The 16,564-nt window shown below is 42.6% G+C and overlaps 1 protein-coding gene across 1 annotated transcript; it reads left to right on the top strand.

Moving 5' to 3' along the window:
- The first annotated feature begins 5,322 nt into the window (after positions 1–5,322).
- Positions 5,323–16,500, top strand: LOC112264611 (glycoprotein endo-alpha-1,2-mannosidase-like protein). Its single transcript, XM_024441337.2, has 4 exons — positions 5,323–7,129; positions 7,371–7,480; positions 11,259–11,335; positions 14,596–16,500. The coding sequence occupies exons 1-4, from the start codon at positions 6,622–6,624 to the stop codon at positions 15,230–15,232; spliced, it is 1,332 nt and encodes a 443-aa protein (XP_024297105.1). The 5' UTR covers positions 5,323–6,621; the 3' UTR covers positions 15,233–16,500.
- The last annotated feature ends 64 nt before the right edge of the window (positions 16,501–16,564 follow it).

Genomic DNA, 16,564 nt, shown 5'->3' with positions numbered 1-16,564 from the left:
GTACACCTCATGAACTCAATAGGCTACAATACTTCAAGTCAATTACAATGTCGGATAATTAAAATGACTAAGATAACTTGGGTTGTGGGAATCAGCTGCATCATAAGTGGAAAGCCCATCCACCTGTTGCCGTAAAGCGCCTGACAAAGACACTGAGTCACGCACATCAATAGTAAAACATGGATATCTTGTCAGATACAGGAAACGGAAACCAATCGTACGCTGTGAACGGGACACTTTGAGGTCGTGCATGTCCGTTGGGCAGCTGGTGCGCTGGGCCATATGGGACCCTTGTCACCTGCACCCTCGTGCCTTACCCTTCTTCTTTACATGTGTGCCAACGACACCTGTGAGATAAGGCGTCCCCAGGATGAACGGGAAGTGGAGGAGGGAGTCATTTTGGGTTGGACATAGGATCCTCCATCTTATAAAACCATCAGTCATCCTAGAGCATTACACACTGGAGAGAAAGAGAGAGAGAGCGACAGGGAGCAAAAGAGAGAGCGAGAGACACACACAAGGAGAGGGAGAATGGTAGATAGAGAAATAGAGATATATAGAGGTGAGAGGGAGAAAGAAAAAGAGGGAGAGGGGCAGATAGAGGAATGGGGGGACAGAGAGAAAGAGAGGAGAGAACGAGATGGTGAGAGAGGTGTTAGCTAATTAAAACTATATGACTGGTTTCATTCAAATTCTTCTCTAATAATCTCTCAGGCTTGCTGCTACACTGCAGTCTTCTCTGGGTCACCATGGAGACGAAGGGCCCTGGATCTGTTGGTCAGAGCACAAAGAAGGCCGGCCTTAAGGTGACCCCTGTCACACACAGGGGCTTAGTAATTACAATGCCTCGACATGTGCTCACTGGTCACACACACTGCAACCCCCACCCAACTTCCACACACGCATGCTAGCAAACACACAAATGCATGCACCCACACTACCAGATGTTATGTAATAGTGACTGAAAGGGCAGAGGGTTCCATCTATCTTACCCCTCTCATGGTTGTTGACTGTCATTCCTGTAACAGCAGGCAAGATATCTGTAAGATTATCTACAACCAGGCTGCAAGAGTGTATAGTGTTTCTCTCTTGGGTTCATTAATTTAATGTGTCTGTGTGTGTGTGTGTGTGTGTGTGTGTGTGTGTGTGTGTGTGTGTGTGTATGTGTGCGTGTATGCGCACACATGCGTGCATGTGTTGTGAGGAGCATGAGGTGTACTGATCCATGTTTTCATATCAAGAACTGCATTGGGGAGTAGTTGACCTGGGAAACATGTTAGGGCCTTGTGGTTGGTTGAAGGAGAAAGCCCAATGGCTCCATATGGTTTCAGCTGTCAGCTCACATCTCACCTTCCTCCCCCAGGGGACACAGCACTGATCAATAACCTGATCCATCTGTACCTGATCCAGGCATCATACTGTGATGTTCTGACAGGTAGCCCTCCCTCTCTCTTTTTCTCTCTTCCTCCCTCCCACAAAAAAAATAATTGTTAGAAAAGCCTGTTGCTTTTATATCTACGCTTTTATTCAATCACTGTGGTACATTTTTTCAGATGCAAGTGGTATATTTTCATAACTGATAACACTTGTCTTATGTTCAGAACCTTTGACTGAGCATTCATTGGAGTCAAACACTTCTTTCACCCCTGAGTTATTCATGCAATATCAATTTTTCTTGTCAAATACCATGACAACATTTTGTTTAGTCACCAATAGTCACCATTTAGTCATTTTAACTCGCATGTAATCTAATAGCAAAAAATGCTAGATACAATTTTCTAAATACATCTGTTGGATGTGCTGAATAGAAGGAATAAAATAAGGTAAATACAATTGTTCATGAAGTATTTAGCTATGTACCAGTATGTACCATTTTTTAATTTTACGGACATTTTTTTTTCAGCATTTGTTTGCATCCAATGTAAAGTTTGAAGCGTGTTGAGAAAAATGAGATTCACAGGTTCAGTATCCTTACTGTAAACAGCACACATGTAGAAGAAATCATCAGATATAGGGTATTGTGGCAGGTGCAGTAAAGCAGAAGCCTACAGTTAAAAGGTATTGGTGTAGCCTGGTATATGTATGCCATTTCTGCCCTATGCAACATTGCACAATATCAACTTTTCTATGTGACTTGTTATTGCAACTGCTACAGTAATACCTCTCTCGCTCTGCTTGACAAAGTCAACAGCGAAAGTCAGATAATAAGTGAAATATACTGTCATTTACAAAACAGGCATTTCAGCAGTGCATTGTAAACTACTGCACCATAATTTAAAATGGTAACTTTTTACACATTGCCCTACCGTATTGAAGCACACTGGCTGATGTAGGATGATAGTGATGTAGTATTTACAGCCACATCCGTATAGGATTTGGTTTAACCTTCCAACCTAAATTGATGTCAATTGATACATTTATGATGTGAAAATATAACATTTTACAGTGTTCAGCAGTTCTGAACTGTTAAGTGATAGTTAAATGTATGTATTGTTAGCCAATTACAAGAACATTTATGAATATGTATGTAAACTGAAAGAGCGATTTGATGCAGTGAACAAGAGACTTTGAATTGTTTTGCAGTACTCAGTCAATTGAAAAAGTGCTTAGAGTTTTGAAACATGAGTCAATTTGATGATTTGTTTCGATTTTTGTGTTCAGAGTTGTGAAAATGTACCACATACTTGTGAAAATTGTAGCAAAGTGATTGAAAAAAACTGTAATAAGCTACATATCCTATACATTCTGTTTGCATGTTAACTGTTTTTAACATGGAATAACATGTAGCTTAGAGTGTTTGATTGGTTAATGTGTTGTTACTTGTTGAAGTCAGGTAAGACAGTCCATCTCCAGGCCATCTGCTGAGAGAGCCAATACATCAAACTACTGTGACACTGTCTGGTGGTTTTGCTGATTATCTGCCAATAGGGGTTGAGCAACAGAGGTACTAACAAGTTAATTGTAACATAAGAATTTTAGATATTCTACAGTTGTGTGTGTGTGTGTGTGTGTGTGTGTGTGTGTGTGTGTGTCAGAGCAGAGAACATTTCTGGCTGGCATTTGACAATAGCATTTATATGTATATACAGTACCAGTCAAAAGTTTGGACACACCTACTCATTCCAGGGTTTTTCTTTATTTTTACTATTTTATAAATTGTACAATAATAGTGAAATAACACACATGGAATCCTGTAGTAACCAAAAAAGTGTTAAACAAAACAAAATATATTTTATATTTAAGATTCTTCAAAGTAGCCACCCTTTGCCTTGATGACAGCTTTGCACAGTTTGGAGGGGTTATTCTACAATGTAGAAAATAGTTTAAAATAAAAAATAAAATAAAAATAATAATTTAATAAGTAGGTGTGTCCAAACGTTTGACTGGTCTGGATAGGTGGAGTGAAATGTGTTATTTTATAGGGTCAGTACAGAGCCCCTGGAGTAAATTCGAGTTAAGTGCTTAGCTCCAGGGCATATCGAAATACTTTTCACTTTGTCGGCTCGGGTATTCGAACCAGCGACGTTTCGCTTACCGTCATGAACGCTCTAACCACTATTTCAGCACCTTGGACAGCTCTTACCGCTAAAGTGAAACCTCTAAAAACAAACTGTTGATGATTTCTGAAAGTTACATTTGGCGCTCAACGAAGACTACTAGTCAGAAGAAGCGTTCATACATCAAGCCACAACGTGTCATTTTTTCATAAAGCTTCAAACATTCAAATCACTATGCAGAATCAAGTCAATTGCAGGGCTAGAACACGGGATTGATGATTCACTTCAAGGTGTCTCTATTTACATTTTAACTGATCATGTGTCGATCGATATCGTTATTCGATTACGAAAAGCGCCCATGTAAACATTTTGTGAACCCATCCCTTGTTGTGCATGGTGCTATAGTCTACCTTTCAATTAGTCTCACAATTCAAACTCGTTTTAATGATACATAGACTCCACCTGGTGGTGACAAATGTATATGCATGGATACAGTGAGAGATTACATTAAATCAGTCCTCTCTATCATCACTGAATGCAACTGAACCTGTCACTTTTATTAATACGGTGTGGCTCAGATCCTCACCAGTCATATTTCTCACATCAACAAGATTACTGTAAAACAATGTATCTCTCATCCCACTAGATGTCACTCTGGTTCCATTACAAATTTGCAGAGGCCTAAACTGGATCGAGGCTTGTTTGAATTAAACAGATAGAGTTTCTATGTTTTTGTGCATGAAACCTAAAGACACACTCATATACAAATCATAATGAAGACAACATCAATAGAATAACATAATGAAAAACCATTTTGTTGACTATATATGCTAATGAGATTTGAGCCTTTAAAAAAGAAGAAAACAATGAAAAATAAGAAGCCTTGGGCTATAAAAAAAATCAACACAAGCACAGTCAGGGGGCCTTCATAATAGAAAAGCCTAACTGATTATTATGGAGAGATGCGAGCTGTGCCAGTGGGCTTGATTCGAGGAGAAGATCCTAGCCGTGGGTGTCCACTCCGGTTCCCACTGCCAGCTGCCAGTGCTGCGACTCTAATCCACCGTGTGAGTGGGTATTTATCTGCCTCCCAGGAGCTAATCTTGCCAGGGCTTCTAGCTCGTCCAAAAGGATGTAGTGGGTGGCATCATCTTTCATCTCAACCGTCAACTTCAAAGCTTCTACATATTTAAATGTTGTAATGTTTTCGACATAAACCTACTCAGCCCACCGATGCTTCGTGGAATTGGAAATCTCCTGTGTGAAAAGCAATAATGATCAAGCAGAAGTAGGCTATTTCAAAGATTTAGGATTCAGATTTTTTTGCTGTTGTCTTTATTGGCAAGGAACAAAATACATTTGAAAAGGCGCTCAACTGGGGCCACACAAGGGCCCTAAGCCTTCTGTTATTTTATCTTTATTCAAATGTCATCTCTTTCCCTCTCCACTGTCATATACTGACACACTGTGTTCTATAGCCTCTCGCCATAGGCTGTATCATATAGCCAAAATCGTACAGGTTGAATCTCTTTTGTTCAATAAATAGTAGATGTAAGTCAATGTGCCCATATTGTAACATATAGCCCACATAGCCTATAGTGTGAACAGCCAACTGATCCGTGAGAGAAAGGCTTTGAAATAGGAGGATATTTTGAAATAGAAGGATAGCACGAGAATGCAACGTAGCCTACTTCTATCCATAGACACTGAGTTAAAGTAACCACATAGGCTACAGAACAAAGGCAAAAGCAATAGGCTACCCATTGGTTCCACGCGCGCCCTATTTTCCTCTCAAGGCAGTGTGCGGGGTTAATTCATAGATTTTAAAACCAGGGTTAATCCCTCCCACTCTGCTCGCCCCCGCATCGCACCATCGAGCGCTGTGCTCAGCCTCCTCCTCCTTCTCCTGCTGTGTGTGGCGAGAAAACGATTGTTTTTATATCGGTCTGCCTAAAACCGCAAATCGACCTAGCGCAGACAATTAAATGTCGACTAATTCTACCGTTCTGAAAATGTGATGGATTATAACGGTTTGCTCCCGGAAGAGCAGGTTCAAATGCATAATCGAGGTAGATAAGAGTCGCGGATAAACAAGGGATAGGGGTAGCACGCGAGCGGAGAGCACTTGCAGAAGACAAAGGTAACTGTGCTGCGAACTATGTGATGAATTAACAGTCCAGAAGAGCAGCTGGGAGTGTGGAGGCACAGTTTGGGGAAAAATAACTAGAGAGATTGGCTTTTAAAATACGATCAGAGCGACATGCTTTCTCTGTTTCTCTCAGTGGAATCCACAAATGAACTCTCGGCGGTCGGAAAGCATAAAAACCCTAATATGACGATGCCCTGAAATGGTAATGACAGTCAGTCGTTAGGAGAAGCTAAACCTTAATGCTAGAGATATATATGCTATTGGTTGATAGAAGCAGAAAACTTAACACAAAGGAGAGATTCGTTTCAAAACACATTACCAGGAAACGGTGATGGTTTGACAGGCTATATCTTAGATGTTTGAAGGGGCATGCATTTGATTCCTTGCGCTTCAAATCAGACATCGACCTCAAGCCACGAACGCTGGCACTGAACTCTACAACGAAACGCACAAACCACTGTAGAGATTGAGTACCTTTTCCCACATTTGTCTCATGCTAAGTGTGTATACTTGAAGACTTCACATGTTGATGGAAGAGACTGACATAGATCTAACGACGCTATAGTTTCAACGAAAGCACTCAACGGATTGGCTGTCCATTCACTTCAGCACCTCAGCACAGAGCGTTCTACTAGGCTTCCTTCAGCACCTCAGCACAGAGCGTTCTACTAGGCTTCCTTCAGCACAGAGCGTTCTACTAGGCTTCCTTCAGCACAGAGCGTTCTACTAGGCTTCCTTCAACACCTCAGCACAGACCATTCTACTAGGCTTCCTTCAGCACCTCAGCACAGACCATTCTACTAGGCTTCCTTCAGCACCTCAGCACAGAGCGTTCTACTAGGCTTCCTTCAGCACCTCAGCACAGAGCATTCTACTAGGCTTCCTTCAGCACCTCAGCACAGAGAGTTCTACTAGGCTTCCCTCAGCACAGAGCGTTCTCCTAGGCTTCCTTCAGCACTACGGACAGCTACCAAAATGACACGGCTGCGCAAGAAAGCTTTCATTGCACTTTTCTTATTCACCCTCTTCATCTTCGGGACCATGATGGGCCTCAGGACACTGAAACCCAGCGATGGCTTCTCAGACCTGGCCCCGGGAATGGGAGAGTTTGTGGGGGAAAGAGGAGGCGACCGGCGACGGCCAGTTTCGAACGACATGGTAGTTTCCCCTGGTCAGCCCCATCTAGCCAGCGACACCAAAGTCGTCTTCACAAAATCCGACCGTGACTACAGTATATTCTACGATGTACAAATCTTCTATTACCTATGGTACGGCAACCCACAGATGGACGGTAAATATATTCACTGGGAACATGTTCTAGTACCGCACTGGGACCCTAAGATTGCCGCCAGCCACGCCAAAGGAAGACACACTCCTCCGGAGGACATAGCGTCGAGTTTCTACCCGGAGCTAGGACCATACAGTTCCAGAGACCCCACCGTGCTGGAGTCACACATGTCGCAGATTGAAGCGGCTGCAGCAGGTAAGGGATTTCGGCACGACTAACCCATCCAAACTGAAATATCATTATCAAGCGGTGTCCTGGAAATGATACTGTAGCTCTCAAATATTGACGTAGCTTCACTTAAACTCCCCCATTCAATCTGCACCAATGTTGTGCACCTAATGCTCTTGAGCTTTCATATGAAAGGGGGTGTGTTATAGACCTACCCTTCTGTCAATAGTCATACCAGAGAGTGTCCTCACTAACTGTTTTGCCCCAGGGGTACTGGTTCTGTCTTGGTACCCGCCTGGCATTGCAGACAACCATGGTGAGCCATGTGAAGACCTGGTGCCTGCTGTCATGGACGCTGCCCACAGACACAGCATCAAGGTAACTGGTGAGAGAACCGGTATGTTTTTACACTTTCTGGTGCTTTACTGAAGAAATACATGTCTGGCTACAGGGTTGGGGTCGATTCCATTCCAATTCAGTCAATTGGAATTTCAGTTTTCTTCTAGAATGGATTGAATTCAAAAGGAATTGGCCTCAACCCTGGCTGGCTGACTGGCCATCTGGCAGTGATGATTGGTTGGTAGGTGGTTAAGGGTTAAGGGTTATGTTGTTCGCTCAGATCCTAAACTTGAGATTCGGAAAATAGACTTACATTCTTCTGTAACAGTCTGTCACAAGAGACTACGTTAACTCAGACCTTTGTTGTAGTAGTCTAAGTGAGTATCAGTCCTGGCCTTTGTACCTAACTAAATACATACACTTTGAAATATTCACACTACAAAAACAGCCACTGTGCATGTATAAATTCACTGTGTTCCCTCGAAGACAAACGCAATGCATTTCTTTTTTAGGGTGAAGTGTGTGATGTTGGTTTTGGAATGTATTTTCTATACCTAAAACCATCTGTTCTAGCCCACTTTCTTCCTCCATCTTGTATGTTATTGATGTAGTCAGAGAAAACACATTTCTTCAACAACCTCCCAAGTCTTTGGGTGCTTCACAAGGTCCTCTGAAGGCAGACTTTTTTTCCTTCAGTATTTTAAAACCGAAGAAAGACCGTTTCCAATTGACGGAGGAGTGACTCAGGGGATACCGTTCAAGGCACAGTTGTACTGTTTGACATTCAGTCTATTGAAGCAATTAGAGATGTTCTGTACACACACGCACACACGCACGAACACACACACAGCATTGGCCTCCAAGGCATAACTGGGGCTGATCATGCAGCCTGAGGCCTGTGTGCATGGCACGAGATGGTCTCTCTCTCTCTCTCCCTCTCTCGCACACTGCATAAACCCATAGCATGCAGTACAAGTGCATGCATTTATTTAAATATAGCCCAAGGTTCTTCTTTCCATCCGCTTTCAAATGTAGAATATGTCAGGTCTACATTTTGCAGAAGACAGTGCAGACTTCACTTCCAACCGTGTGTGTAGTGTGGAATTGCATGAATAATGAGAAGCACTGTAGGTCTGTGTGGAACTTACACAACAGTAACGGTTTGTATCTTTGTATGACTAACCTGAGGGCTAACGCTGCAATGTTCTGTTCCAACCAGTGTTGCAGAATCCCTGCCACACAGGAATTATAGGTTGAGGAAGAGGGACTGAGAGATCTCTTTCCTTGCATACGTCCTCAGTGTATCTGTGCCGACCTGTCTTTTCTACTCATAAAGCCTTTAACATGCACACTGACTGTTCCATATTCACTGACTTTGTTTACATGATCATCACCTTAAATCATGAATAAGAATATACAGAGCCTAATGTGTAAACATTAAACTGCCTCGGGCCTAGCTTATTATTACGTCTCACAAAAAACCAATGACAAAACAAACATCTGTGTTAAATATTTAGATGTTTCAATAACGATCGACGTTTACAGTAAGCGTAGCTGCACCTAAGGGCAGAATGCTAATAGGAGAATCTGTTCCCACTACACAGCACAACGTGTGAACAAACTGAAAAACAGCTTCTCATCTCCAGTAGAGGCGCACGCACACACACACACACACACAGTTTATTCAGCTGAGGAAAGCGACAGATTGAACAGCACATCAGCTCACCTTGCCGCTCGGCCTTTCTGAGGCCAAAGACACAAACTGACAGCTCGGCGAGCGAGTGAGCCTGGTTGCTGCCGTGCCAAACACAGTGTTGCCATGGAAACTCTTTATGAAAGAGCGCTAGAGAGAGGGAGTGGGTGTTCTTTCCTTTCTATGTAGCCCGCCACGCTCCTTCATGGCTCGACGGTTCTATCAGCGGTTGTCGGTGAGCTGAAGTGGACCTTTTGCTATACAGCAGCTGAGGTAAACTTCCTAGTCGTCAGGCAGTTTAACCCTGGTCCCAAATCTGTTTGTGCTCTCTCGACAATGACAGTAGGTGTAGGCTATACAGCCCAAACAGATATGGGATCAGGCTTGTCTAACCCTGGGGTGAGAGAGGGCAGCCACCCCTCAACAGTATGTCAGCCCTGCTGCCACAGTCCCATTCATGTCATTTGAATCATTCACAGCAATCTGTGTCACACCACAATCAGTCATTTGAATGCTGAGAGACTCCCTGTTGACCCTTCAAGGTTCTGGTATGTGGTCTCCCTTGAAAAATTGTTTTGAAACCTCAAGGGATTTCATCCTGGTTGGATGTATAGACCTTATATGTATGCCATCTACTGTATCTCCAAGTAAGGTCCTTGAGTGGTTCATTGAAAGGTTGGCAGGCATTGTCTCTCAGTTGCAGCAAAGAGAGGGCCAGAGAGAAAACGGCCTTAGGTAATACTTTAAGGTAGAGAGTATTATTGCTTTAAAGTAGAGAGCAGTAAGTATCGTGCTCATTATCTATCTCCAGCAAGATAAGGTTCACTGCAGTACCACTGGAAGGAATATATCTCCAAATCACTTTTCTTTTCTTAGAGGAGGATGGAGGATCACTTAAGACATGACAGAGAGGTTGAGTTCCTGAGTTTGGATATTGGATGTGACCGCAGGGAGCTAAGAACCTCAGCTTCAGTGGTTTGCTCTTCTTCTTCTTCCAGTCTTTTTTTTTAATTTTCAAGAACTTAGCTCCTGCCCAGCGCCATTCTATCACCTTATATCTTTACACTTGGGATACAAGCTCTCACATCGCCAGGAGCACACACACAGAGACACAGAGGCCCTGGAGTCAGAGAAGGATTTATAGATGATCTGCCAGTTATAGGCAATCTCTGATTGGCTGATCCTAGCCCGGAGGCCTCTGACACTCTAGTCTGACAGGGTCAATTTCATCTGTTATTCTGGACATTTGATTAAACACATATTGCACATGAATTCCCTGAGGAACAGGTTCTATACTCTTAGAAAAAGATGTAGAAACCTCTCTGGAAAGGGTTCTACCTGGAACCAAAAAGGTTTATTCAGTGTTTTCCTATGGGGACAGCCGAAGAACCCTTTTAGGTCCTAAATAACACCTTTTTTCTAAGAGAGTACTATTTACCGATGGATATGCCAGTTGTAGGGCAACATGGCGAAATGCATTGGTTGTGAACAATAATCAGAATCACTTTATTCGCAAAGTACATTAACACATACCCAGAATCTAACTTAGTGAGAAGGTGCTGCCATGAAGACATTGTACAAACAGAATACAGACACAGTCAACATACAGAACATACTGTATAATACACTCTTTAAAAATAAGGTGCTATCTAGAACCTAAAAGTATTATTTGGCTGTCCCCATAGGAGAACCATTTGAAAAACCCCTTTGGGTTCCATGTAGAACCCTTTCCACAGAGGGTTCTACATGGAACCAAAAATGGCTCTACCTGGAACCAGAAATAATTATCCTGCTGGGGACAGCTGAAGAAACCTTTTGGAACCCTTTTTTCTAACAGTGTATAAATACAGTGACTTTGTTGGAAAGCGAGGTATCGACAGTACTTGTTCTTTCTCTATGCCAGTCAATGCCTTACTGCATTTCAATGCAACAATAAAATGGCAATGTGCTGATATACTAATGAATGTGAACATTGCTTTTCATTACGTCTTCATTTACAGGACAGTGTTTACATTCAAGTGGTATAATAATGTTTCAAAGACTATGAAAATGTGTACTGCATACAGTATTGTCCTCCTTTATTAAGAGTTTATAATGATCTGTATCTGTACTCGGTTCCCACAGGTGGCGTTCCACATCCAGCCGTACAAGGGACGGACTGACCTCAGCATGTACGATAACATCAAATACATCATTGACAAGTAGGTTGACCTTCCACTGTCCTATGCATCAACATGTCCTCTTCTCTCTCTCAAACTACATCATTGACAATTAGGTCAGTCTTAAACAATTCACACATCTCTCCATTCCTCTTCTCTTACTCGCTAGATCATTTACATGTTTTTGGTCATTTAGCAGACACTCTTAACCAGAGTGACATACTTTTTTCCCCATACTGGTCCCCCGTGGGAATCAAACCCACAACCCTGGCATTGCAAGTGCCATGCTCTACTAACTGAGATACACGTTAACAAGCAGGTTGGACTTCGACTGTTCTGTACATCCAGCCACTCCATTTCTCCTCTCCTTTTACCTCCACTCTCACTCCCCCCTTCTCTCTCTCTCAAACTCACACAGATTAAGATGCTCTTATCACTTACTTTAAGCCAAAGGTCAGAGCTCTGCTTCCCATGTCAATTTCCAGTGACTTTGATCTGGAGAAATCTTGAGTCTTATTCAGGTCCTAAATAGGTTAAAAAATTAAACGCAAGTGGCCTTTGTCCTGATTTCACTTGCATTTTTAGAGTATTACTCAGAGGGCTTGAGACAATTGATAGTGCCACTAAAAGATTAGTACCTGTGGGAAAATGTATGAAAATAGTTTGGCTTTGGAAGAGACCAGTAGTAGCCTGCAGGTCCCAGATCTGTTTGTGCAGTCTTGTCAACTCCCATGGTCATTGTCATGCCAAACATATTTATAACAACGACTATACATACAGTGGGGCAAAAAAGTATTTAGTCAGCCACCAATTGTGCAAGTTCTCCGACTTAAAAAGATGAGAGAGGCCTGTCATATATCATAAGTACACTTCAACTATGACAGACAAAAATTCACATTGTAGGATTTTTAATGAATTTATTTGCAAATTATGGTGGAAAATAAGTATTTGGTCACCTACAAACAAGCAAGATTTCTGGCTCTCACAGACCTGTAACTTCTTCTTTAAGAGGCTCCTCTGTCCTCCACTCGTTACCTGTATTAATGGCACCTGTTTTAACTTTTTATCAGTATAAAAGACACCTGTCCACAACCTCAAACAGTCACACTCCAAACTCCACTATGGCCAAGACCAAAGAGCTGTCAAAGGACACCAGAAACAAAATTGTAGACCTGCACCAGGCTGGGAAGACTGAATCTGCAATAGGTAAGCAGATTGGTTTGAAGAAATCAACTGAGGGGGCAATTATTAGGAAATGGAAGACATACAAGACCACTGATAATCTCCCTCGATCTGGGGCTCCACGCAAGATCTCACCCCGTGGGGTCAAAATGATCACAAGAACGGTGAGCAAAAATCCCAGAACCACACGGGGGGACCTAGTGAATGACCTGCAGAGAGCTGGGACCAAAGTAACAAAGCCTACCATCAGTAACACACTACGCCGCCAGGGACTCAAATCCTGCAGTGCCAGACGTGTCCCCCTGCTTAAGCTAGTAAATGTCCAGGCCCGTCTGAAGTTTGCTAGAGAGCATTTGGATGATCCAGAAGAATATTGGGAGAATGTCATATGGTCAGATGAAACCGAAATAGTACTTTTTGGTAAAAACTCAACTCGTCGTGTTTGGAGGACAAAGAATGCTGAGTTGCATCCAAAGAACACCATACCTACTGTGAAGCATGGGGGTGGAAACATCATGCTTTAGGGCTGTTTTACTGCAAAGGGACCAGGACGACTGATCCGTGTAAAGGAAAGAAAGAATGGGGCCATGTATCGTGAGATTTTGAGTGAAAACCTCCCATCAGCAAGGGCATTGAAGATGAAACGTGGCTGGGTCTTTCAGCATGACAATGATCCCAAACACACTGCCCGGGCAACGAAGGAGTGGCTTCGTAAGAAGCATTTCAAGGTCCTGGAGTGGCCTAGCCAGTCTCCAGATATCAATCCCGTAGAAAATCTTTGGAGGAAGTTGAAAGTCCGTGTTGCCCACCAACAGCCACAAAACATCACTGCTCTAGAGGAAATCTGCATGGAGGAATGGGCCAAAATACCAGCAACAGTGTGTGAAAACCTTGTGAAGACTTACAGAAAACATCTGTCATTGCCAACAAAGGGTATATAACAAAGTATTGAGATAAACTTTTGTTATTGACCAAATACTTATTTTCCACCATAATTTGCAAATAAATTAATAAAAAATCCTACAATGTGATTTTCTGGATTTTTTTCCCCCTCATTTTGTCTGTCATAGTTGAAGTGTACCTATGATGAAAATTACAGGCCTCTCATCTTTTTAAGTGGGAGAACTTGCACAATTGGTGGCTGACTAAATACTTTTTTGCCCCACTGTATGTAGGATCTTCATTTGAGCCAGTTTGCTACAGCAGGAAAATAATCATGCAGCAATAGGTATGTGAATTATTATGTGGATAAAAATGTATGGACATTTTTGTAGTGGTTGATACACTTTTCATAAGGGAAATTCAAGTCTGAAATTTCAAAGTGGAAATTACAAACTTTAGAAGCCTTTTTAACCCTCAAATACACTACAAGTTTAACATTTCCTGCATTGCAGGAAAGTTCTCCTGCTACAGGGTGATCAAATTAAGATCTTACATTTGTAGGAGCCGGTTACAGTGCACCAACAGATCGAGACCAGGCTAGACCAGTAGAGAACAGAAATATGAATATGAGATGTTTTATATAATGAGGCATGATAGTGATCCACCTTAACATTGTCCCAACCTTTGGACACCCTCTGTGGGCGGCGGGAGGGTTAGCGTATCGTAGTCAAGCTAACTGAACAGTGATGATCGTGACTGAGGCCAACTTCTGCAAAAGCAACTGTGCTAGCCATCTGCCTGAAAATAAACCACAGAGAGAATGAGAGTGGGAGATGGAGGGTACATTTATAAATGCTGATCTCTCCATCTACTGTCTTCACACATTCTAAATTTGCTCTTGAAAATAATAGCACCATTTCACATAATAGCATTTTCTGTAGACATCTGGCACTTCACTCAATTGAGAACCCTTGTGTTGGCAGAACCTCCTGCTTTGTAACAAGTGTAAAACAACAACACACTTTTATATAATAATCTCTGACTGTAAAATCAGATCACCCATGTGGGTGATACACATTGGGAGTGGACGATTGGCTACCTATGGAGTCATGATATGTTTTCCATCTTGCTTGTTCACTTCTCTATAAAAATATGTGTGATTTGTATGTATACTGCAATTCAGCTTCTAGCTGCATAAGTAAACATGAACTAAAGTAAACAAAAGCTTGACCTCATAGGTATGGGAACCATGGCGCCTTCTACCGCTTCAGGTCGACCACGGGGCGGATCCTTCCTCTGTTCTATGTCTACGACTCCTACCTGACCCCGCCTGACGCCTGGGCCGAGCTGCTCCACCCCGCCGGCGCCCACACCCTCCGCGGCACGCCCTACGACGGCGTCTTCCTCGCCCTGGTCGTAGAGGAACGCCACAAACACGACATCCTGGCCGGTGGCTTCGACGGCATGTATACATACTTCGCCTCCAACGGCTTCTCCTTCGGCTCCTCTCACCAGAACTGGAAGGCGGTCAAGGACTTCTGTGACGGTAATAACCTGCTGTTTGTGCCCAGCGCCGGGCCGGGATACGTCGACACCGCAGTGAGGCCATGGAACAACCACAACACGAGGAACAGGGTCAACGGACGCTATTATGAGACCAGCCTACAGGCTGCGCTGTCGGTGCGGCCGGAGATCGTGACCATCACGTCATTCAACGAGTGGCACGAGGGGACACAGATTGAGAAGGCGGTGCCCAGGAAGACGGTGACGCGGCTGTATCTGGACTACCAGCCCCACCGGTCAGATCTATACCTGGAACTCACCAGGAAGTGGGCCGAACACTTCAACAAGGAGAAAGACAAGTGGCTCATGTAGAGGACAGGAGTCCTGACTGGACTGGGTCGATGGGAATAATACCTTTCGGGTGTGACTGGAGCGAGTAAAACTGAGGAGCTTTTCACATTACTGAGCTGAGCCGAACGGAGCCAAACCAAGCTGTACTGAGCTGTCCTGGTTAGTGGTTACTATCCACCATAGTCGCTGGAACCTGCTGAAACATTTTTTTTTAAATGGAAAGAAAATAGCACATCCAACACAGTTTGGTTCAGCATGTTAGTGAGAAAAGGGTTTGGAGTGGCTTCATTGCTGGGTATTTTGGGTCCTTGTGAATATAAACCATATTTATTTTGACAGTGAAGCAAAAAAATTGTCAATTTGGCCCCATACTCCATTTTGGATTTGAGATTTGTTTTTAATATGAGGCGAGAGTACAGCATGTCACCTTTTATTTGAGGGTATTTTCATACATATCTGTTTTACCATTTAGAAATGAAAACCTTAATATATCTAGTCCCCTCCCCATTCAAATGTTTTTTTTCCCTCTCATAAGTATTTGGACAAATGAACTTATAGCATATTAAAGTATTCAAAAGTTTAGTATTTGGTCCCATATTCAAAGCATGCAATGACTATGTCAAGCCTGTGACTCTCTATAAACTTGTTGGATGCATTTGCAGTTTGTTTTGGTTGTGTTACAGATTTTGCCCAATAGAACTGAATGGTGAATAATGTACTGGAGTCACTTTTATTGTAAATAAGAATAGATGTTTCTGAACACTTCTACATTAATGTGGATGCTGCCATGATTATGGATAGTAATATATCCTGAATAATGATGAGTGAGAAAGTTACAGAGGAACAAAGATCATACCCACCCCAAAAATGCTAACCTCCCCTGTTATTGGTAATGGTGAGAGCTTAGCATATATATATTTTTTGGGGGGGGTATACACTTTTGACTACTTTAATACACTATATGTGAATTTGTCCAAATACTTATAATAATAATAATTTTATTCAAATGGGGGGACTACATACAGAAGTGTTTTATTTCTAAACTGTAAAACAGATACGTACGAAAAACCCTCAAATAAAAGGTGACATTCCGTAGTCGCCTCACATGAAACATTTGATCTCAATTCTAAAATGCTGGAGTATAGAGCCAAATGTACACATTTTATCTTCACTGTCCAAATAAATACAAGTAGCGTATGCTTTTCAGTGGAGCAAATGGGACTGAGACTGCTCACACCATTGACTTAGCAACAATTCCACCTGGCCTATCAGAGGGCAAGATGAAGGTTGCTTACACCAATCCAATCCTCTCAGATCTGCAAAAGCATCTAGGGGGAGGGGGCTAGGGGTTGG

This window comes from Oncorhynchus tshawytscha, linkage group LG13, assembly GCF_018296145.1.
Source record: "Oncorhynchus tshawytscha isolate Ot180627B linkage group LG13, Otsh_v2.0, whole genome shotgun sequence".
Taxonomy (NCBI): Eukaryota; Metazoa; Chordata; class Actinopteri; order Salmoniformes; family Salmonidae; genus Oncorhynchus; species Oncorhynchus tshawytscha.
Note: the sequence above shows the minus strand (reverse complement) of the source record. Positions and strands in the feature narration are given on the sequence as shown.

Bases quoted from the DNA above. Each gene is read 5' to 3' on its own strand.
- LOC112264611 (XM_024441337.2), top strand. From the start codon at position 6,622: ATGACACGGCTGCGCAAGAAAGCTTTCATTGCACTTTTCTTATTCACC. The intron at 7,130-7,370 runs GTAAGGGATTTC...GTTTTGCCCCAG, and splicing joins GATTGAAGCGGCTGCAGCAG to GGGTACTGGTTCTGTCTTGG. The intron at 7,481-11,258 runs GTAACTGGTGAG...CGGTTCCCACAG, and splicing joins CCCACAGACACAGCATCAAG to GTGGCGTTCCACATCCAGCC.